This window comes from Podarcis raffonei, chromosome 3, assembly GCF_027172205.1.
Source record: "Podarcis raffonei isolate rPodRaf1 chromosome 3, rPodRaf1.pri, whole genome shotgun sequence".
NCBI lineage: Eukaryota > Metazoa > Chordata > Lepidosauria > Squamata > Lacertidae > Podarcis > Podarcis raffonei.
The window spans coordinates 101,277,683-101,301,491 of record NC_070604.1 but is presented as its reverse complement, the minus strand read 5'-3'; the positions used below and the strand labels follow the sequence as shown (position 1 = coordinate 101,301,491).

The 23,809-nt window shown below is 43.6% G+C and overlaps 1 protein-coding gene across 12 annotated transcripts in view; it reads right to left on the bottom strand.

Annotated features, from left to right (window-relative positions):
* Positions 1-1,836: 1,836 nt before the first annotated feature.
* Positions 1,837-23,809, bottom strand: part of EML4 (EMAP like 4) — a 161,727-nt gene continuing 139,754 nt past the window's right edge. For all 12 annotated transcript variants that reach the window (XM_053383308.1, XM_053383313.1, XM_053383309.1 and 9 more), the window contains 8 exons: positions 23,427-23,558; positions 22,001-22,068; positions 15,928-16,016; positions 13,204-13,301; positions 7,156-7,243; positions 6,081-6,179; positions 5,519-5,649; positions 1,837-4,773 (listed from right to left, as the gene is read on the bottom strand). In XM_053383308.1, coding sequence (XP_053239283.1) covers positions 4,303-4,773; positions 5,519-5,649; positions 6,081-6,179; positions 7,156-7,243; positions 13,204-13,301; positions 15,928-16,016; positions 22,001-22,068; positions 23,427-23,558 — 1,176 coding nt within the window. In that variant the 3' untranslated portion in view covers positions 1,837-4,302. The remainder of the gene's footprint in view (positions 4,774-5,518; positions 5,650-6,080; positions 6,180-7,155; positions 7,244-13,203; positions 13,302-15,927; positions 16,017-22,000; positions 22,069-23,426; positions 23,559-23,809) is intronic.

The window sequence follows — 23,809 nt, the reverse complement described above, 5'->3', positions numbered from 1 at the left end:
GCTCAGCTGGTCCTGTCTCTAGTTCAGGCATAAGCAAACTCGGACCTCCAGATGTTTTGGGACTACAACTCCCATCATCCCTAGCTAACAGGACCAGTGGCTAGGGATGATGGGAATTGTAGTCTCAAAACATCTGGAGGGCCAAGTTTGCCTATACCTGCTCTAGTTCATGTCTTGATCATCTCCCACCTTGAGTAACACAAGCTTCTCTTTCATCTATTGTTTCACCTTTATGGGACCCTGTTGTCATCATTATGTTAGAGCAACAGGTGGTGAAACACATTCTTCCTTAAACCCCAACACTCATTTCCTGTCTGTTCCTAAATGCAGCTCTCTTCTTGCCCCCCCTCCCCACTTTTCCACTCTTCTATTGCAATAGAACTTAGTAAAACCTCCAGATACAGTGGAAGTATACACCAGATTAAACAACTGAAGGCTATTGCCCGGTCCATTCTAGAGACGTATGAATGGCATTCTGCAGTGTTTGTGCAAACGAACACAGTTGAGTGGAAGGAGAACATCAGCACCAAGGATGGGTGCAGCTTAGCAATAAACTTGGCCAGAGGACCAAAGAGAGTGCCTGAGATAAAGGACCCCGGGAACCCCTTATCTGTGAGCAAATGCTTGCCTTTCCCCCATATAAAAAGTAGATTAGATCGTGGAAAGCGCTTATTCTTCAGAATGCCATAATCCATTCTGCAGCTTCCCCATTCTTTAATGATTAAAGCCCAAGCAAAACATCTGTCACAAATAAAAGACTGAAACAATGAAGTCTCCTCAATCTCGCTTGGAATGTGAACGAGCAAACATCAAGCAATTAAATTCTGTTTTCCATCCAGCTGTTAACTCCTCCAATGCCAAGAAGCCATTGTTTTCAAAGCACTTTGTTGTAAAAAAAAAGCAGATGCAATCGTATCTTTTGGTACATTAAGTTATAATCGCAAGGGATGGGGCTTCCATGTTCAAGAGCCTGTAAACATCCCCTTACCAAAATCCCAAGAAGTGGCCATTTCCAGATGAATCTGAAATTCCACAAGCATCTGGCGGAACTACATGGACCTTGGGTCTAGTCCAACACAACTAAATCGCCACTGAAAGACCAGGCTGGTTGTGGCTCATGGGAACTGGAGTCCAAAAGCACCTTTGGGTGAGATGGGTACACAAAATCCCCCAACCCTGCTCTAGAACAAATGCAGTAGGAATGCTATCTAGTTCTAAAAGCTCATGTCATACTAATTTTAGTGAAACTGGGCTCCATTGGGCAACAATTCTGAACAAGCCGATTAGATAAATCACTGATATATTGCTCCTAATGTTAAAAAACACATAACTCAATTCAAATAAAACAAAACAACCACACCAAATGAGGTGAAAACTATGCACAATAATGTCTTCTTTTCAAAAAGTTGTCTTAAGATGTAACCTTATACGGTTGCTCTGAAAAAGGGTTTTACATGCAAAATTTATTGGGCACATCCCAGCCAATTGTTTCCTAGTCCCTTTTTTGACATTCCTTCTGGCTTGCTCCAGAGTTAAAACTGGTTGCTTGGGTGAAGCTATCCCAGAAATGCCTCTCCACCTACAGCAATCTACGCAGAGCAGTGATTCCATACCACTAACATTCACTTTGGCCATTCCAAAGAAGAGTCTGTGGAAGACTTGCACTTCTTCTCCGGATGCCTGTGAATTAGTATGGGGATAAAAGGATGAACGCTCTCTCTGTGCAATGGTTGCACAGCTAGCCCACCTAAACTGGAACCAACAATTCAGGTGAGCAGAAGATGGGTACTTAAAAACACGTGCAAGGTGCAGCCCCAAAGAGAAAAAAGTACCACGTTATTTTGATTCTTTTATTATTTTTTAAATCTTCAAATTTTTTTCTGCCATGAGACAGGAATGCATGATAGAAATGGCTCAAACATCTTCACATGACACTCTTTAAATCATATTTCATTCACAATTTCCCCCTAGAACATCTACAGTTAACATAAACCCACCCATTTCCATCCATTATCACAGATTAAATTATCCATTAAACAGTAGTTGCCAGCAATCGAAAGCTGTAAGGCTTTTTTTTTTTTTTTGCATAATAGAAAAACAACAACCCTCCTTTAGACTACAGCATGAGAAAAAAAAAATCACGTTCTCTCTCTCATTTTACATGGCAACCCCCAGGTAATAGATATTTTCAAAATGAAATGCATTGTTTCATGGTATTCATCGAGGATGAAAAAGAGAGTTATGCGTCCAATAAGCTTTGAAAAAAACATTACTACATAGTACTTTTTCACCATAAGTGTATTCCTTTTAAAGGAATCCATTACACTAGGATGGGAAATCTGTGGCCATTCACACATGGTTGAACTACAATTCCCATCATCCTTGGCTATTGGCCATGTTGGCTGGAGCTGATGGGAAAGTCCAAGAACCAGCTGGAGCAGCCCAGGTTCTCCATCTGTGCATTACACCTTGACACAATCATCTGCAATCGTCTGCCTTGCCCACTGACATTATTTGGCAAGCAGCTAATCACACACAAGAGTTCTCCAACACCATTACTATTTAACAGCACAGTTTTAAAATAAAACGAACAGATAAATGGGTTGCTTGGAATCCACGCTTCTCTCCCGTTTGAAGAGAATTATTTTGAGGTTTTCCGGAATGGATGTAAACAAAGAGGAGATATATCTATCTATATATGTATATGCATACATACAAGTGTCCTTTGGGAGTTCATTTGAGTTCTCAATGTTACCAATGATGAATAGATACCTGATCTGTAGTAATTACTCCTGAGAAGATACTAGAAGGGAATGACAGTTCAGATGCACTTTGGAATGGCACAATCACGTAAACGCTTGCACACTTAAGACTTAACAAACTCATCCAAAGTTTCTAAAAACAATTCTAAAAACTAAACTCTAAGATATCAGCACAATAAAAAAGAAGATCCTATTAAATCAAAACATAAAACAACTAGGATTTTTTTTTCCAGAAAACTTTTTTTTAAAATGTAGGAAACTCTAAGTAATTAAGAAAAACTTAGCCGACAGGATTTTTTTGTGTATTTTTTTTTAAATGGTACTTTTCCAAATGCATAATAAAATGCCATGGTCTCCCATAACTGGCCAGGGTCCAGCCGTCTCAGAGCTGCAAGATTTACAGCAAATGGGCAAGAGGAATAAAACAAGCACAAAAAAAACTGTAGCACGCAGAAGAGAAAAAATCCAAAAATATCCTACATAATCCAAGTTAATGTGACATTTACATTAGAGCAATTAAAAAAGGAGGCTGTAAAAAACCCCATTTGAATTTTTCTGATTATGACGGTTTTTGTAAGCAATTGATTTGTTATGTTAATCCCAAGCACCAGATTTCATAACAATGATATTCCTCTAACATTGAGCCTCTTCGCGAGAGAATGAGCTGTATCGTCTGAAGGCCAAGTTTAACTTGAGAATCTGAACTTTTGTCATCATGCAATCAAGTCAGTTCACATCAAGGTCACAGTAGGTGTTCTTGAGTTTCAATATGTCTAGGCAAGTAGCTCCCTGGAAAAGACGTCCTACGGTGCCTGTCAATTAGAAAAACTACGTGAAGGTGGTTGTCTTAAAAGACCCAACTTAAAATCCATTGTCGGGGAAGGAGAAGTGTTCGTTAATATGAGTTGCCTTAGAGCTAGCTAGCAGCACCCAGGTGGCTAGTAGGAATTAGTAGTGTTAGAAAATTGCATAGGTGTTAACAAAGAAGGCAGAGGGCATGATGTGCGATCGTGTTGTCCTCTTCGCTTCTTCCTCTCTTTTTAATATAAAAAAAGAAGGTAGAGCTCCCATCAAGAGCTTGCCGTTTTATTGGCTTTGCTGCACCCGGGTTGCATTATGCAGAAGGTATGACTTAGTCCTTCTGGTTTGGTGTTAAAAAGTTCTTTCACAGGAGGCTTCCCTCCGCCCCTCGGCATACAGCTGGAGCTAATTTCCCCTTCTCCTCTAGCCCCTGGCCATTTGCACCATGCCTCTTTCCGACGGCAATTTCAGAATTACATTTAATCTATGTTTACATCCTACTATCCTGACCAGCTCTTGAACGGAACTGCCAAGACGGGTCCTTACAATAGTTCCATGCATTGAAAACAGAAGATCGGACTAAAGGTCGTCGACTGAAACCCAACAACTTGGGTTGCTCCTAGACTGGAGATGCTCCCCCTTCCCTCTCCCCTTCTTGAACCCTACTCCCTTTTACAAAAGTATGCACACTGAGGGGATTTTCTTTTCTTCTAAAAAGACCAACTTGAACTTGCAGCTGTTAAGACAACGGAGAGGTTTCCTGCTGGTCTTCCGTAATAGTGGATTCGCTCTGCTCCTCGCTTGTTTCGTTGGATGGTTCTTCACCATTTGGCTCTCCTGGATCCAGACTGCTCCCCTCACTTTGCTCCTCGTTCTGCTCTTCATTGGCTTCCACAGTCTGCTCCAGATTACTCTCCGAGGACGTCGGGGAACCGTCCGTTGCATTTTCATTGGCCGCCATTTCGTCCAACGGCTGAGCGAGGGGAACGGGGGTACTCGGCTGCACAAAGCTTTCGCTGGCACTAGCGGGCACTTTGGCCGTGCCCATATCTACCGTGATGTCGTTGTGTGGCAGAGTTACTTTCTCCACAAGTCTCCATTGGATGATACTCATGTCTTTGCCTCCAGTTGAAATCAAGTGGCTGTCGTTGTGAGTGAAGCTGACGTTAGTCACGTGGCTGCTGTGGGCGCTGTATTTATGACTTGGTGCCTGTTGAAACAAACCAGGAAATGACAGTCTGTGCTACTTGATGAGGATCAGAAGACCAATTGGAATAGCAGCTTCATGCCAGCATTTCAACACTGCGAATATACCCAGGAACAAAAATATGCTTCTTACAAGGCCAGTCTAAGAATCTCCCAATTTAGAAGGAAAGTAGGGGTGATTCAGGGGAGATTTTCATAGTCTTGAGTTGGATGGTGCTATTAACAAGGCATCTCAAGCTGGAATCCCTAGATTCCTGAGTCTGTGGACTTAGGTACTCCCAAAATGCTGCATTTAAAAAAAGTAAGGCCAACAAAGTTAATACGCTGAGCTCCAGGGGGCCGTGGGTTGAGAGGCAAGGGGGATTTTTCATTTTGGATGACAGGTTTAGACTTTAATCACACGGTATTATTTTTCATGGGCACTCTAAACCAGTGATTTGGGGAAGCAATGTTGAAACAATCCCCTCCCACTTCTCCCATGAAGCCCAATGGATCTCTTCCCCACCCCCAGCAAAAACAGCTTGCATCCCAATCAAAAGCTGGGTTGGGGGGGCAAAAATCCACTTGCACCAATGACCCTGGGAGCAAGAGAATATTTCTGTGAGTGGGGAGGAAGGGAGCAGGGGGAGTTGGTGAGCCTTTAGATGTGATACTGGAACAAGTTTACTACCACTCCAGTATGAGCACACACATGGTTCCACACATGCATGTATCACCCTTGCCCCTAAAAATGTGTCATCTAGACATACCTTTGCCTTGGAGCAGGGATACTGAAATAGATGGACTTTACAAAAGTCATCAGCAACTGCGATCACCTTCCTGTTGTGGGACCTGATAAGAGCATTTATGTCTGTCCCGTCTGATCCTTCAGGCCACACTCCTTCAATAGAGGAAAGACAACAAATTAGGGTTGTCACCTGCTTGAAGAAATCTTTGCTGATTAGTCACATGAGTGAGCAAGGCAGTTCTGGAGACAGAGGCACTGTTTAGATGATGCACAGAATGGAATCCTGCAAGGGAAAGTGACTGAAGAGTGAGGAATATGGCTTAAATCACTGTGTGGAAAGAAAAAGTCAAGCAACCTACCCCTTCCACTACCAATTTCGGAAGCAGCTTCTTGAAAAAGAGGGTGGGAGAGGCCATTTTCTTCACACAGACACTTCTTTTTTGCAACATTAGCCTCTGTTGAAAAGCTGCATCCCTGCTTAAATAGTAGAGCTAAGAAAGTGCTTCACAGTTAACACTGTGCCCGCTTAGCTTTCCAGAGCACCTCTGATTTAAAATGCAAGAAGGGTCATCTTTGCTACTCACCAAACACCTGAAATCCCAGCACACAAGTGTATGTCGTCCAATCTATATCCTTACACTCAGAACGATTCCTCATTAGTTTGCAGCCGGCTGGAATGTCCCCTTCAAAAATAATAATAATGCACAACCCTTATTGGAATTACATAAGCGGCATTTGTTTTAGCCGTTTCTGACATTAAGAGTGTTACTTTTTCTTTCTTTCTTTGAACAAGCATCCAAGTGCATCTTCTAGCATTTCTATAGCTTTAAGGGTATGAACTGAGAACTCATGGGTCTCTTGATGCTGCTGGAGTACGACTCCTGTCCCTGAAACCACTGGCTGTGCTGGTTGGGGGAGTTCAGCAACATCTGCAAGGCCACAAGTCTCCCGCACCTGGCCTAAGGCAAGCCTGTCTTTCTCACATGGATATATAAACACTGGCTTAACCAGCAGGGCTATACCAAATATTAGGGAGAGAATGTATACAAAGCTACATGCAGCTACCAGCCAAGTACCAGGGTCCCCAAGTGTTCAGCTTCACCCCATTTTTGGAAACGCAGGAGGTTAATGGAGACCCAGCAAGCTGCTACACTCTGCCAGTGTCCTGCCTTTGGGCAGGCCGAAGGGCCACGAAGCACGTGGCGTGCTAAGGAAAGAATGCTAAATAAATGCCAAGTAGCATTATTCCATTGCTAAAGTGAAGTTTTAAAATGCCAGCAGGTGTCTGCACCAGTAAGTGACACAGGGCTCTAATGAGGCAAGGGTGTGTGTTGTTTTTGAAGCCGAAAACCTGCTTCGTGACACATCACACACCAGCACCACTCTCCCCTATAAACTGTTAAACTGATTGATGTCCCTGCAGAGATGTAGGCTATATTTAGAAGCTCTGTTAGCAAGAAGCAGCTCTGAATAATATCAGAAGGTCAGGTTACAGAAGGTCACGCCAGTATCCCCTGTCAGCAAGCGTTTTGCACCAACAGCTTGACTTGCATCAGCCTCCCCACCACCTCTCTCCCTCCACCTTCCCGCCCCACTGCCTCCCATTATGAATGTTCAGGCACTCCTGTAGGCTGGAGGTAATTACAGCTTTGTACTCACAGTATAGTATTTCATAGTCTCCCGAGTTTGACATTATATACTTATTTTCTGGGGACCAGTCAAGGTGCGTAATATAGCTGGAATGTCCCTAAAACACACACAAACAGCAAAAAAAAGAGAAAACAAGCAAGCTATCAAAATTCCGATCAGCAGAAAGAAGTATTTCCGCCTGCTTCGCTGTTTAATCCCCCTTTGAGAAGTTCATAGAAGCAAAACGTCACGACTGACTGTAGGAGTAATTTACCAAGTTCTATCGCTGCAGAGAACCCATTCATTTTGATGGAATGCACGTAGAAGCCCATGAATTGAACTGCATAGGACCTGCTGATTGCACTCCACAGATACAAATGCTTAAGTTCTTCTGCCTGGTTATTATAGATAATTGGATTTTATGCTGTGTTAAAATTTCACCAAATCTTCAACAAAAGCAAGCTGATGGGATGCTAGAAGATATGCAGGAATGCAATGTAACAAAGGACTGTTTGAAGTGTCTGAAGCTAAATTTGTATCTGGCAAATGGTGAGAGAAAGAACAGCAGCTTTCGTCTACAACAGGTTTAGCTTTTGCTGCTTTGAAGTCTCCCCATGACCTGAGCTATAAGTAGGTTCAGACCATGGTTTAGCCATGTGCTTAGGCTGTCCCTCCTCGTCGTCCTGCATCTCTGATTGCCCTTCTTACTTCTGACTCAGCGGACTCAGCTATACAGCTGCAAATAAAACGTTTTAAGTGTGTTGTAAAGTGCAATATAAAAATATTACACTAGATGGCGATGGTGAGCTATGGCAAATTCAATATCTATTTCAAAACGTTTTTTAAAAAAGCATTTTCACAGTGGGGTAGATTCCACCAGTATCAAATCGTAATTTGCCAGCAGGTTAACATTTCAGCAAAACATAATTTGCCTGGTTCTCATACAATGACAGATTATAATTTACTACTAAATAGGGAGCAAGAAGGGAAACTCAGGGCTCATCCACATTATGCCACTCATCCACATTTTGCCAATCCATGGTCTGGTGTTACACATCTGAGCAGCCATTTACACATTGCAGCAGCCATTTCTGCAATTACTCCAGCTGCAGTTCAAGTGGAAATTGTTGCTGTGAGATTCATCTACGTATAGGCTGGTTCACAACCAAGATTTCCTCATGTGATTCAAAATGCAGGGAGATTTGTCAGGTAGAGGGGGGAAATAAGCAACTGGTTTATTTGAACTAGCTTTTAAAAATGTCCTCAATTGGTTTGGAAGACATGCGCCAGGGTTAAAAAGCAAAAGCTCTCTCTTTCTCTCCCTTCCCCTGCTCCTTCTCCTCATCCTGAATCTTCAAGATGCTGGAAGCTAGAACTGACATGGGGGGAGGTGCGGGGAGAGAGTTGGGACCACCATTTACTACATCCTGCCAGACATTTGGCAGCTGTAAACATTCCGAGGGGAGGCAGAGAATGGGTGGGTGGGGGGCCAATTGGGAAGGGGCGCTCTGGAGTCGGAAAATCCCTTTGAGCCAGCAACTGCGATGGGAGAGGTCTGGACACCACATTGCTTCAATAGTTGAAATAGCAGAGTTTTGCATTCCATTCGAAAGGAAAAAACCTCCCCTCGGCAGCGACCACAGTGAGAGACATATTACACTTCGCTTCTGATCTACTGTTCACATAGTGAGAGTAATCACTACTGGCACCTTTGGCTAGTAAAACTGAGTGAACAGGGAAGCTCCCTTTCTCATCGCTAACGACAGTCTTCTTGGATATGAGAAGGGGAGAGAGAGAGAGAGAGAGAGAGAGAGAGAGAGAGAGAGAGAGAGAAAATGTTAGGAGTTAAGAGTTGTTAGAGTGATTTATGTTGAACGGCCAGACAAGCTTACTCACGTTCAAGTATATATGAGCAGAAGCACCCTGAAGTCCATCCTTACTGCGTAAAGGATGGGGACAAGCAGAGGTACGCAGCACATGCAAGAATGCTGGTGCAGGAATTGTGCATGCAGCCCTGCCCCCTCCACACTTTGAACCTTCGCACGCCCATAAAAATTCCAGAACATGCCTCTCACTCTGCATATATTGTATTATCACACCTATTTAGAGACTACTTCATGGTATAAAGCCATTGACAGCACACAGTAACAGCAAAACACAAGAACAATAAAACCATCCATACAGACTCTAAACAGAATGAAGCCATTTCATCAAACACAAAATAATTAGGACTCCACAATGTGAAGAAGAAGAAGAAGAAGAGGAGGAGGAGGAGGAGGAGGAGGAGGAGGAGGAGGAGTTTGGATTTGATATTCCACCTTTCACTCCCCTTCAGGAGTCTCAAAGCGGCTAACATTCTCCTTTTCCTTCCTCCCCCACAACAAACACTCTGTGAGGTGAGTGGGGCTGAGAGACTTCAAAGAAGTGTGACTGGCCCAAGGTCACCCAGCAGCTGCATGTGGAGAAGCGGAGATGCGAACCTGGTTCCCCAGATTACGAATCTACCGCTCTTAACCACTACACCACAGTGGCAAGACTTTGCTAATAGTTTGCTAAAAGTTTCTGAAGCAACCACAGGGATACGTTGTCATCTTGTTACATAGTACACATCAACGGACATATGCATCTACACACAAGTGTGTGCTGCACACAACGTGAAGGTAATATCTGAAGGCAGTGTATGGATACAATGCTGTCCTTGTACACAGAAGATACAGTTTAATGCACAAAGGCCATGTCTCCTTCTGGTGCTAGAAATATGAATTATGTACTACTGTAAGTATGGCGCAGTATTATAGAGCCCTGACGTCCTCCCTGCCATCTGGACAACATCTGTACGGGCTGACCTCAGGTTTGAACATGGAATGCAAAATTTTATTCTGAATAAGCACACCAGTTTTCATTTAGATATCCGAGATTGCAAGGGAGATATCACATTGAACTACATATTTTCCAGACTCCTTGTGGTTCGAAACACAGAAAGCTTCAGACTTCCCCTCCAATGCCCCCATTTTCAAGGGAGATAGCACAGTGCATTGCATTTTGCATTTCCTTCTCCTGGGCGGTAGGAATGTTGAGCTGGTTGGTACCCAAACACGAGGCACACAAAAGAGCCCTAAACACACAGACCAAACCTATTCTGATCAGTGTTTGGAATCCTCATATTACAGAACAAACAACCAAAGCAGGGATGAGCTAAGCTGAGGCAATTTTACAATGATTCAATATTCAAAATATGCACCCAAAACAATCCCTCTGAACAAGAAAACACTCTCAGAACTAGCAAGTGAAATAATGGAAACTGAAATTCCAGGAGCCTTTTAATTCATTTAAACTGGGAAGAACATAAGGCACACCTTTTTTATGAACTGGCAGAGAAATCAAGAGGCAAGCAATTCAGAGCTTTTAATAGGAATTGTAGTGTCGGAAATGGCTCTCCATTGGACTATTTGGCTGAATGATTGTCCAAAGCATAGAACATGGGAAGCTGCCTTTAGCAAGTCAGACCTTTGGTCCATCTATCTCAGCACTGCCCACACTGACTAGCAGTGGCTCCCCAAGGTTTCAGAAAGGTGTCTCTCCCAGCCCCTACCTGGAGATGCCAGGGTACCTAAATTTAGGACCTCCTTGCATGCAAAGCATGCGTTCTGCCACTGGGCTGCAGCCCTTTTCCGAGGTGCACAGATCGCCCCACGCATGACACTGTGTGGCAAAGCTTGGCCCTGATTCCATGTGTTGGAACAAGGGCCCCTGAAGAGAATTGCCTGCACAAGAGCAGCTGAATATGTGTAAGAAGTTAGGCAAGACAAGAGTATCCCGTATCTAAAGCAAGTCTGCACAACACTCAGCCAGCGAAGCTGAATATGGGCCACTGGCCAGCTACTTGATAATTTTGCTGTGTTTGCAGCCTCAGGCAGGCCACAGCATATGTGAGCAACATCAGAAGGCTCAGAGTCTGGGAGGTATGTTTTGGCTGCAACAATAACAGGGCAGAAAGGCAAGAGGGGGCAGCAGCCGTAGAGACCAGGCTGGGAAGGAATTCAAGGCAGATACTGGGGAAAGGGGTCACAGAAGGGACAAGGCTTGGGAAAGTATTAGCAAGTATTAAAACAACAGCAACCCTAAAGCAGGATCAGCAGTGGAGACTTCTGTATGAAAGACTGTCAAGAAATGCCAGGCATCTGTTTGATAAGTCCACCGGCATCCTTCTCTGGCTTCCTTTTTAATCATGTGCCGGGAATCTTTGGCCCTCCAGATGTTGCCAAACTACAACTCCCATGATCCTTGGCCATTGGCCATGCATATTAGGGCCGATGGGAGCTGTAGCATTTGGAGGCTGGGACCATGGAGGAAAAATAACAACCAAAGTAGTCTGGCAGACAATGAGCACCTGACACACACCAGCCAGCCCTTCTAGTTCCCACCATGTCAAAGTGGTTGTAGCCAGAGGTGCCAGTGTGACCTGCTATACTGTTTCATGACCTTTCTTGATGTCCTAAACAATGTCACTGTGATCTAGTGTCAGCCTACCAGTTTTGATTCGTTTCTCTTGGAAATAGCATCTACATTAGTACACCTAATTACAGCCCTGCAAGGGTAACACAGGATTAAAAATGACCAAAAACCAACCAAACAACCAGGGGAAAGAAAACCTGGAATTCTGTAACAGATGCGCCTGCGATGCATCGTTTGAATGTTTAACAACCATCGGTTCTTTTCACAAATAATTATGTTAAATTAGAAATTCCCCACAAGGGGGCAATAGATTCTACAGATACACAATCCTCGTGCGCTGGAACAAGAGGATAAATGCTGTGCGATAAAAGTCCGCATCAACCATTGAAAGCAGCGTGAGTCAAAAGGTTATGTGCATTTCCTGTGTAACTTAGTGGAAGCCTGCATTTTTGACAAGCTGGAGCCCTGATCCCAGAGGATGGTCTGAAGGCACATGGTGCAGGAAGCTTGCCGAAGCTAAGCAGGTCTGGGTCTACTTACTGCACGGACGGGAGACGACACAGATTGGAACCATATGCATGCTGCCTTGTGCTTCATCGCTGAAGAAAGCAATTTGGTATTCCTTACTCTGACTAACTAAGGCTCTTCAGAATCTCAGGGGAGAGGTTGCAGCTCAATGCTAAAGCTTTGCATGCAGAATGCTGCAGGTTCAGTCTCCTGCATGTACAGACAGGGCCAGGTAAGACCTTGTCCAAGACCCTGCAGAGCTGCTTGCAGTCATTGCAGACAAAACTGAGCTAGATGGATCAAAGTCTTGCTCTGTCTTATAAAGCTTTCCTATCCTTGAGTGATACTCTTTCCCTTAAAATTCACAAGGCATTCCATCTTTGTAACTGGTAGTCACTGATCCAGAGTTAACTGTAATCTCTGACACCCATGTTCATAACAGTTAATGCACTTAAAAGAGCCCATATTGCATGGGAGGGAAGAACCCGTGCCACTGACCCTAACCACATGCTTCCCGCTTTCTAGCATGATCACAGCTGAATTGCTACGCTTCTGCAGCAACATATGAAGGGAAAGAGAGGATGGGAAGACCCCAATTTTTCATTGCCTTTTAAAAACCAACACGAATCCTGAAGTTAGCGTGCTGCAATGGATCAGGTTATGGTTTTGGATGTGGGTGCACAACATCAGTTCCTCCAACAAACTTTGTTGACATTTACCAGGTAGTGTGAGGGCTGTTCGCTCCCTGCCTGTTGAAATTGTGTGGGGTGTGGATTTTGACTCACAAAAAAAACCCCTTTTGGCATCACAGTACCACAGTGAGCGCTTATGGGAGCAGCCAGACTTAAAAACAAATAAAATAATAAAATATAAAATAAAATGGAATTTGTCTAAGTGACAATTTGGGCTTTTTTGTGGGGGCAGAAGAAACTATTATGGGGGCCCATGTGTTGCAGGTTAGCCATGCCTGCTCTAGAGATACATGCTACCCCACCACAGTTTTTAAAGGCATTATTAGGGTTCCTGATCATTATGTGAAAAATTTCACACTGGTTGCCATTATGTTGCATGCAAAATCCTTTTACTGTGACCAATTCATTCTGCATAGGAACTTACAGTGCACTTTCCATATCTACTGTACTTCCTTCCATTTTCTGTCACTGTGTAGAGGTAAATGAAGTTATCGTGGGATCCCACTGCAAGTAAGGTGCCATCTGCAATGAAAATCAGAAACAGACTGTATGTTGTGATATCCACTGCCGACTGGCATACCAAACATATTCCAGATATGCTGAACAACTCCCTCCCTGTATAACATCATCCGGAGCTCATGGGGTGGCCTCGCTGTTGGCGATGAAGGAGGACTGAAAACACCACATGATGCAAACAGCAGAGATGGGAATCCAGATGTTGTTGGAGACCCAAGCCCCATCATCCCCTCACAACCGGCCACATTTGCCGAGGCTGGATGGGAGTTGGGAGTCTGATAACATCTGGAGGACCACACATTTCCTATCCCTGCCATACCGGATAGCCTCTCATAATCCATTACTGAATTGGCCCCAGAGAACTGCAAGGAGAAGGAAGATTGCAGATAGAAATTTTCCCAATTCCTTCCCCTGCAACTCCTGAAAGCCATTTCTGAAGGCTGGGTAGAAGTGGACAAATTCAGATGGAGACACCCAGTTTTCAGCATTCCCTGTTCCATCAACCCACATTTGTTCCCCACCCCCACCTACTTTCAGGAACCACAATCTGGCCATATTGCAAAAAACTATGAAAGAATCAGGTTTTGGTTTTGCTTTTTCCATTCAATTAAAAGTATGTAAGTGGTAGGCAAATGCACCAGAATCAGGATTGGCTGGCAAAGCTACTGAGTGTATCTCTTGTGGCAAACCAAGAGTTGTTGCAGTCCACGAGTGAATCTGCCTCTCCAAAGCTTTCTGACCATTCCCTGCTAATTTAAGCCTGGTTAGCCAATAGAAATCTGGCATCCCCTCCTTTTCTTTTGTTTTTTAATTTAAAAAACCTCCTGTTATGTTGCCCAGGTGTTGTTTAAGGTTCTGTGGAAGGTTTATGCTGATTTTTGTAAGCAGTCTCAAAAAACTTTGGAAGAGCGGGATACAGATTTACTGAACACTTAAAAAAAAATATTCAATGCATAAAACTCTAAACATGCAGGAAGGCTATTTGGAGTAAGACTAGAATAGCTGGGTGTTCCTGCAGAATGCAGGCATTTTTTCACACTTTGCATTCAGCTCAAGAAGCACCTGTGCTAACTGAGAACTCAGTACTGGATTGTGAAAATATTTGTCCATCTGAACGCCTTAATTTAAAGCACAGTTAGCCATGCTATGGGCTTGGAACATGACAAAAGAGTCCTCTGAAGTGTCTGCAAATGATAATGATTTCCAAGTAAGCTGATTCACACAGCAGGAATGGAAGAGCTGTCCGTGTAAAGTGACAATTTGACAGACTCAGGGGGAAAAGAAGAGACTGTATGTTGACTGCCTCCCACAGAGAATCTCAGCCAAAATCTTACAGCATGCAGAGCTGCATCTAATGGAGCTCCAGTATACCTCTCCTCGCAAATGTAGCCTCTATGCTTGGCGCACTATGACACAGAAAAAAAGTTCCTTTTCAGACAAGGAACTCCTGGTTTCCGCTACAGAATGAAAGACCTCCTGTGCAGGCTACTCTCAGTCAGTGTTAGAAAGTGAGATACGAAAGCTAGGAGCTAAATGGCACCTTAAGCCGAGGTTATGGGTGCTGCAATGGAGTGTCTAGGCATGCTTTTCTTATAACAATAATACAAAGATGAAAATGAATGAACTGCAGCTAAAATATTATGTTCATTTTTCACATGGTCTAGTCCTTCCCCTGCCTGCCCCCCTAATATTCTTAAGAGGGTCTCTTTCCCAGTCTTCAGAGAGTAGCTGGAAGTGGGGAGGCAGAAAAAGGTCCTCCATTCCTTCCAGCAGTGGCAGTTTCAATCTGAAATCTTAGGCGCAGTACTGAGCCCAGAGCTCAGAAACTGCTCGCACTAACAAATTTTCCTGTCGCAAATGGGAGTTTTGAACGCTGCTCTCAGTATTAGCAGGGCCCCACCTGAGGACATGAATGAGCTATCCAGGGTCAGGCTCAAAACAAATGGCCTACATGCCTGGCAAATCAATGGGGCACCTGGCATGAAAGTAGCAGAGGAAAAACTTCCATTGATTCTCCTTCCCCCTAAAATATTTTGCAAAAAACAGGAAATGGCAACTAATAAGAACTGTGCTGCTTCCGGGGGGGGGGGGGGAAGCTGCCATGGATTATTGCAGCCATCCCAAGTCACTACCCAGCAATATGAAAATAGGTAAGTACATCAAATTATATCACAGACTTAAAATATTAAGGGCATAAACAACTTAACAATACACAAAGATTATTGTACTGCTGAGGTTGACCCATTCAGCAGCTGTTTAACATGCTTGGATCATAACTCCATAACAAATTGTCCCATTTTTGTAGGCTTGCCATTGCTTATATACCTGGTGGGTTATATTTTCCATCTGAATTAACATCTCGAAATGCTTTATTTAGCCTGCTATTCATGGAGAGAAGCTGGCAAACAATACTGTTGATTCAGGTGCAGCCAAAACACAAGTGAAATCCTTCATTTCTGCACCTGCTTTACAAATGATCTACTTTGTTAATGCTGGAACGTAATCTGACGTGAGTGTTAAAGCCATACTAAGACCTATGTAATGTTACCTTGTTTGTTTGTTTTTTGAACGAGAAATCTAAACATGTGTTTGGAAGGATGCAAACACTGAAATTCAGTGCAGTTTTGCCTACCTACTGTGTAGCGCATCACCGAAAGCTGCTCATTGCCATCTGTATGTATTGAAACCAAATCTCTTGTTTCGGCATCTAGAACAAACCACCTGTTAAGAAGAAACAGAAGGGAAACATTCTAGCAAAAGCGATGACCATTTTTTTTTAAGGCTCTCTGAGCTATGATCACATTCCTCTGACGTTACATTCCTAGAGACATGTGATGCTGAAAAATACATTTTTTGCTAGTGTGTGTGTGTGTGTGTGTGTGTAGTACATGCATATATTTGTGTTATGTTTTTCTGAATATGGCACATTTATAGTCTTTCCGGGGAGGTTTGCCTGCCACCATCTTTGTGGTCTTTTCAGCATGAAGTGAAGACCTTTCTGTTCAGTCAGGACTTTTACGAAACTTAGGTAGTCTAGGCCTCTGTTTTTGAAACCGGTTTATAACTCTGGGTGTGTGTGGAAAGTTCCATTCCATTGTATTAATGTTAATACAAGAGGTCTGGAGGACAGCAGCACGAGACAGGCCTTCTCTGCATTGGCTTCCCATCTGTGGAATGCTCTTCCCAGGGAAGTTCACCTGGCACCTTCATTATATATCTTTAGGCGTCAGGCAAAAACATTCCTTTTTAACCAGCCTTTGATTGATTTGACTGACATCCTATGCCCTTTTAAAATGTGGGGTATTTTGGGGAGGGGAGGTTTATTGGGTTGTTGTTTTTATTTTGATTATATATTTTGTGGCTTTATATTTTGATTTTGTTCTGTGAACCAGCCTGGGAACTTCGGGTATAGGGTGGTATATAAATTCAATAAATAATAATAATACTAAATAATAGTTTTCTTTTTCAATGGTTTGAGGTCTAACTCTGTTTTTAATTACAGTGGTGCCTCGCAAGACGAAAATAATTCGTTCCGCGAGTCTCTTCGTCTAGCGTTTTTTTCATCTTGCGAAGCAACCCTATTAGCGGATTAGCGCTATTAGCGGCTTAGCGGCTATTAAAGGCTTAGCGGCTAAAAGGCTATTAGAGGCTTAGCGGCTTAGAAAAAGGGGGGGAGCGCGGAAAAAATCGCAAGACTCGCAAGACGTTTTCGTCTTGCGAAGCAAGCCCATAGGGAAATTCGTCTTGCGAAGCGCATTGAAAAACGGAAAACCCTTTCGTCTAGCGGGTTTTTCGTCTTGCGAGGCATTCGTCTTGCAGGGCACCACTGTATTTTTTTACTTATCTATTGTAAACTGCCCCAATAACTTTGTATTAAAGTGTCTTATACAAATGCTGTATATGTACTGAAGGGGGTTGGATTAGATCAGGGTTCCCCAAACTAAGGCCCGCGGGCTGGATAAGGCCTGAGGGACTTGTTTATCCGGCCCGCGGCAACCCCCACCGCCCGCTGCCGCCACCTGCTCTTACCGGCTCTGTGCTGTGGGACTGCCCACTTCCGGGTCAGAGGAGCACCGGAAATAGCTTGTGTGCATGCGCAAGCATTATTTCTGGTGCACATCCGGGTCGGAGGAGGCCCGTGCACATGCGCACAAGCTATTTTCAGTGCTCCTCCGACCCGGAAGTGCGCTGGAAATAGCTGGTGCGCATGTGTATGGGCACGCGCTCCCCTGCCCTCCGGCCCGCCACGCAATCAGCGCTGGAGACACCGGCCCGAAGCATGGTAAGCTTGCTGACCCCTGGACTAGATGACCCTTGGAATCTCTTCTATGAACACAACATAAAATATATAGAACTGTGATTCTACAGCACACATTGTTACATTTAAAGCATGCATGGAAAACTGAATACTCTTCATAGTTCCAAAGGAACACGAAGGGACGTGATTGACTCAACCTGCCAGTGGCTTGTCATGCTCAAGTTGAGCAAACAAAACTCTCAACTGCAGCAGACAGCGTGGAAGCTGGCAATGTGTAGTGGCTCAAGAATGCAAGTCACAGCTTGAATTTCACCTTAGTCCCACCTGCAATATCTGCATGATAATAGTAACAAGTCTGAAACCATGCCTGAGGGGGGAAAAGCACCCCAAGAATGGAAAAAAGGAGAAACACTTCTCTTTGTGACTAAGCTCTGCAAAACTTTAGTTATGACCCTCAAAAGAAGAGGTACGTAAAGAAGATAGGCTTCTGGAATGATGCAAAAAGCTAATTTTACAGCTTTGTCCTACAAAAAAGGTATGGTTTCAGAGAACCGGTGCGCTGTGTTATTATGACGGAATAACACAGCACTCAACTTAAATCCATATGGATTGATTTTCTCCACCTGTTGTGTGAAGAAAACTGTATCCCGGTATGCTGCCGCTCATGAACAGGTTGCCAACAAGGAGACCAATTACAAGTAATCGTTAACATCCCATTTGCATGCACTGGGACACACTAAATTTGCAGTCCACAAAGGTTGAACATTGTAAATGCAGTGCTCTTAAATCTGCAAGGATGCTGAATTTTTCTTGGGCCAGAGGCAGCTGGGGCCATTTTACTTAAGCTACCAGACTGCCATCTATAAATAGTGTGCACAAAATTAAAAACATGGGACAGCAAAACAAAATTCATCTTGACATTTTAAAATCCACATCACGGGCAAGGCTACATAGTTAAGTTCTCAAGAAGAAGTCATCCCTCGTTATTTTCAAAAAGCACTCCCAAGTCTGAAAACCAGATATCTGGAAAATGGCCTATTCCAAATGGCTTGGACCCAATTTGTGGTTAAGGGACCACATGAAAGACATAAAACATGAAGCAGCTCAGCATACCACCACAGCTTGTGAATATGCTGTGTGCAAGATGGATGGAACCAGTGGAAAAAAATGGCTGAAATATTTTCATTGGACAGCAGCAGAAACCACTTTCAATAATATCATGGGGGGGCAACGCAAAAATGTGGGTTTCACCTACAGCCAATTTTGTACTGCAGCTGGATGACTGACGTGTTTCAGCCTGCTGCTTTGGTGTTGAATAACATTCAAGCTTTTTTTTTTTAATGCCACCGAAATTGCTGGTGTTTGCTTCTGCTATTCGTGTTAAATCCCGACAGATCTAAAGTAGGGAAGGTGCTAATTCTTTATCGAAGGCACACAAAACCACCATACATGCAGCTTGTCATCTACTTGGGATCTCTTATAATGCAGCAAGTATTTAAAAAAGTGAACTTAATGAAGAGAGAATCTAGCAAAGGGTACCAGGAAGAGGAAAACTGTGTCCTTTCCTAAAATTGATTCTACAAATTGTCACGGATGACGACAACTTAATGCTACAGATTTTAAAGAAGTTTTTTGGGGGGGGCAGGGGAACAGGCCAATCCAGGACCTTAAGTATTAATTTTACATATCTAAGCAAAGGAAGGCAGGGATGTGCAGACCTGCATTCTTCAGTGAATGGAATGGCATATCCATTATAGTTTAAGGAGCTCTGTGCATGCTCATCGGTGGGTCCACGAGAAGCCACTGATATAGAAGCTTGTGTTACTTTGCACAATCAGTGGCTTGGTTCCGATAGTCAAGATGTACAGGAGCTTCAGGCATCTGCACACAACCGCTTCATTCTTCACTTTACATGAGTAAACAAGCCAGGAACCAGAGTTAACCATATCTTCATGTTACGTCCCAACGGTGAATTGAAGTGAATAGTTTCGAAACAAACCAGGATTTCTGGAAGCCAACTTTTACACAATGATTTCATATTCCAGCTGGTTTAGAAGCCATTAATATTAGTTTCCCAGTTCAGATGCAATAGGAAGCTATGGTTAACCGTGGCTTCCTGGCTTGCTTCACTGGTCATGCAAAGTATCTGCATATGGGTGCATAAAACTTGTCCGTATCTTTGCTTATTAAGCTGAGATCTTGATGGCTTGAATGCAGCCAGTGCAAATCTTTGGATTTTGCAGTATCTGCTCCAGAATTTTAGAGTCTGGTTCTCCAGAATTTTAGAGTCTGCACTGCTTGAGTCTCAAGGAATACAGAGCAACCTGGTTTGGGTGAAGCCAACCTACTGCTTTGCCTCTGGGCACTTCAGTCAAATGCCTAAGGCAAGGGCACAAGGAACAGCAGGGCTTGGTTATTCTGTGCAACTTGTGGTACCTATCCATCTATCCCGCTATTTTATATTTCTGCACTACAGCTCCAAGCTTGCTATTTTACTGCCACTGTGTGCAAATAAGGATTTTGTATTCATTTCTATTGGCACCTGTAGGCTCTTGCCAATTCACCAAAGTAAGCGAGGAAATAATTGGTGTTTCTGAAGTAACCATGCCCATTACCATAACCTCTGTGCAGTTCACTCCCGTGGAGACATATGCAAGATAAGGGTTCACATGTGCATTTGCACAGACATGGGAGCACGTCTGTGATCTTTACCCCAAACATATAAGTTTGCATTTTGTTGCTAGCCAGAGAGGACATTGACTATGTTGCTCCCATCAATGTAGCATGTTGATTAGTGCCATCCATACACAGGCATAGCTAATGGAGAAGCATTAACATGAATCTACATTATGACTGTTGGGCACAGATGAAGTTGCCAGGGACTCTATGGGTGTTTTGCTTTAAAGTATGGAGCTCTTTCTTTTTTCCTTACACCGCTATTGTGCTCTTGATGTTACCCCTAGGACAGCACAGAGTATTAACTAGTTATATGGGTGCAATTTATAGCACAGCTCCCGGGATCTTAGCTGCCAGATAATTAATTTCAATCAAGACACTGAAAGAAGCAGCTATGTGTTCCTGTAATAAGCAAGCAGAGAGCAAATTTGGGTGTTAAGTTCACTTGAGGCAGTATTGTTTGCAAACTTTTTTTTTTATGAATAGTGTGTGCATGTGCTGTCACAAACCTTTTAAAGAAGTGGGTGGGATAGAAGGATAAGAGAGTAACCCCATGAGATTAATTTAAAAAGAAAACCAGCAATCCCTTAGACCCCTGGTCAGCCCTGTTAAAACTTACAACTTGGGCTACATGTCTGGCACTGTCCACATTGGAGACAATGAATGCCCCAAAGCTCCTACTTTTAACGAAGACTGGTGCTCTTTCATTCACTTGATACATGCATGGAAGGTGTCTGCTTATACAGACCACGACTCCGTGAAATGAATTTCCTGTATATGAAAATCCAGCAGTTCACATGCAAAGCTCCGTTGGAGCTTTTTATTACTACAGCTGGGTTTCGCTTTGGGGAAAATATACATTCCTCGAGGATCTCTCATTTCCAAGTGAAAACGTAGGCAGCAAGCAGATGGTAAACTAGCCCAGTAAAGTTGTAGCAGGCTGTGAAATGTTGGGCTTGGCTGCAAACTAAACATTAATACTTTTGATTGGTAGAAGAAAATGAAGAAGAAGAAAAAAAGCCACTCCATAATTCCCCAAGCAATAACGAAATCACAGGTCTCTGGGGAAAAAAAATCTCTTGCGCTTGGCCTTGTAGTATTGATGACTCAATTGTTAAGCAGTTGATGGATGTTTGGCAGTTTGAATGCAGAGCAAGCATGATAAATGCCTGTAGGGCTGAAACAGGGTAAAAGACAACATATATAGGTGTTGTTGTTTTTTTTTGCAAGGTTCATTGGCTCCCTCTTGACAAAATTTGAATGGGATTGCATTGTAACATATCACTGTGCTGATCATCACAATACAGCCCTTCCTACCCCCTCCCAAGTATTCAGTTCCTCCAGCCTACAGAGAAGACAAAATTTTCTTATGTATCAGCAAAATTGATTACGGAAAACAGAGTCCTCTTATTTGGGAGAATATCTGATCTAAGGAGTTTTCCTTATCATTCCAAAAGACGTTTGCATTTTACTACCATGAAAAAACAAAGGATGAAAATATGAACACACGAGATCTCTAGCTGGGGTAGGTCAGCTTTGTTTTGCTTGCGTAACGATAAATTCCATTGGCTTCAAAAAATATATAAACGTGTTAATGTGTCACCATTATATTTTTATGTTCTCCCCCCCGCACCTCCCCAGAGGTGGTTACATACCTGATATGTAGGGAAAGGAGAAGACATTGGAGTGAAACAAACAAATTACCAGAACAATTTCCTGAGATATAATAATTGCATTTGCTTCGCTTGAGCAGAGGGACAAAAGCATTTACCTTCCTGAGTGTGTTCCTATCGCTACCACTGTTCCACTTGGATGGAAGTCAGCACAATGTCCTGGTTCCTGAAAGACACATTTTGGTCTTACGATTTAGGCTGAAACCTAGTTAACATTCACACAAAAACAACATATATGCCAAACTGCCTCACCTGGACTGAAAAAAAGGAAAATGGCGCAAGCACCACAGTTCTAACTTATAAAGCAAGATGGTCAGTGATTGCTGCAATATTTACTGTCCTCGTGGTAAGATTTGAATCAATTAACTCTTTCCCGCAAAAATAACATTTCTGAATAAATTAGTCACTCAGGTACCCTGATGATATGGAAAGAACTGTACTCCAACTCTCCATGATAAGAGATTCAATAGAAGAATATAGTTTGGGGATGGGGAACCTGTAGTCCTCCAACTGTTGTTGGGTATCAACCCATCAGCTCAGCCAGCGTGGTCAGGGATGGTAGCAGCTGTAGTTCAGCAACATCTGGAGGGCTAGAAATCTTAATCAGGTAAAGGTAAAGGGGCCCCTGACCATTAGGTCCAGTCATGACCGACTCTGGGGTTGCGGTGCTCATCTCGCTTTATTGGCCGAGGGAGCCGGCATGCAGCTTCCAGGTCATGTGACCAGCATGACTAAGCCGCTTCTGGCGAACCAGAGCAGCGCACGGAAACGCAGTTTACCTTCCTGCCGGAGTGGTACCGATCTATTTACTTGCACTTTGACGTGCTTTTGAACTGCTAGGTTGGCAGGCGCAGGACCGAGCAATGGGAGCTCACCCCGTCGCGGGGATTCGAACCGCCGACCTTCTGATCGGCAAGTCCTAGGCTCTGTGGTTTAACCCACAGCGCCACCCGCGTCCCCTACCTCATGCCTAATTTTGAAGGGGACAATGCAAGAGCGTCTTCACTGTCCCTGATTACTAAAGCACAGTATATGTGTGCAGTGCAAGGAAGATAACAAGCTTACTAGCTGCAATGAAGGGGAACCGTAAGTAAATGCAAAATGAAGAAGAAACTTAGGGTTGCCTTCAACTAACCCTTACCCAGAGCAGACCCAATGAAACTAATGACCTGAAGTTAGTTCTGTCCATTAATTCCAATAGGTCTATGTCTACAATCCTGAGGTTCCATGTTCAGATGACCACTAACCAGACTATATTAACGCCACACTTTTGTATTGTTCTTAATAACATGCGTACAAAAACACTGCCAACCCTCCTCCACACCAACAAGGCCCAATGACAAAGCACATGTGCTCTACTTCTGAGCTATGCCCCACCCCTGACACTGCAAAGGCACTGCCATTGCTTGTTATGAGATGCAGTAGTACAGGCTGGCTCCACCCCTAAGAGGAAGCTCTACTTGTGTAGGCAGGGAAGCGTCCTACGATTACAGCTGACAACTTCAGAAAAAGAAGCTCGCATACCTCCACCAACCTGGTCCATTCAAGTGTGTGGTCCGCTGAGTTCCACATACAAACTTGCCCATCTTGAGCACATGTTAAGAAGAGATCTTTAAAGGGATGTGTCGCCAGGCCCCAGAGCTCGTCTGTGTGCCCCTATAATGTAAGCAAAGCAAACCTGAATTACTGGACAGCTATCTATAACCTGTAAAGGTAAAGGTAAAGGGACTCCTGACCATTAGGTCCAGTCGTGACCGACTCTGGGGTTGCGGCACTCATCTCGCTTTTTTGGTACAGGTTCCCGGTCATGTGGCCAGCATGACTAAGCCGCTTCTGGCGAACCAGAGCAGTGCACGGAAATGCTGTTTACCTTCCCGCCGGAGTGGTACCTATTTATCTACTTGCAC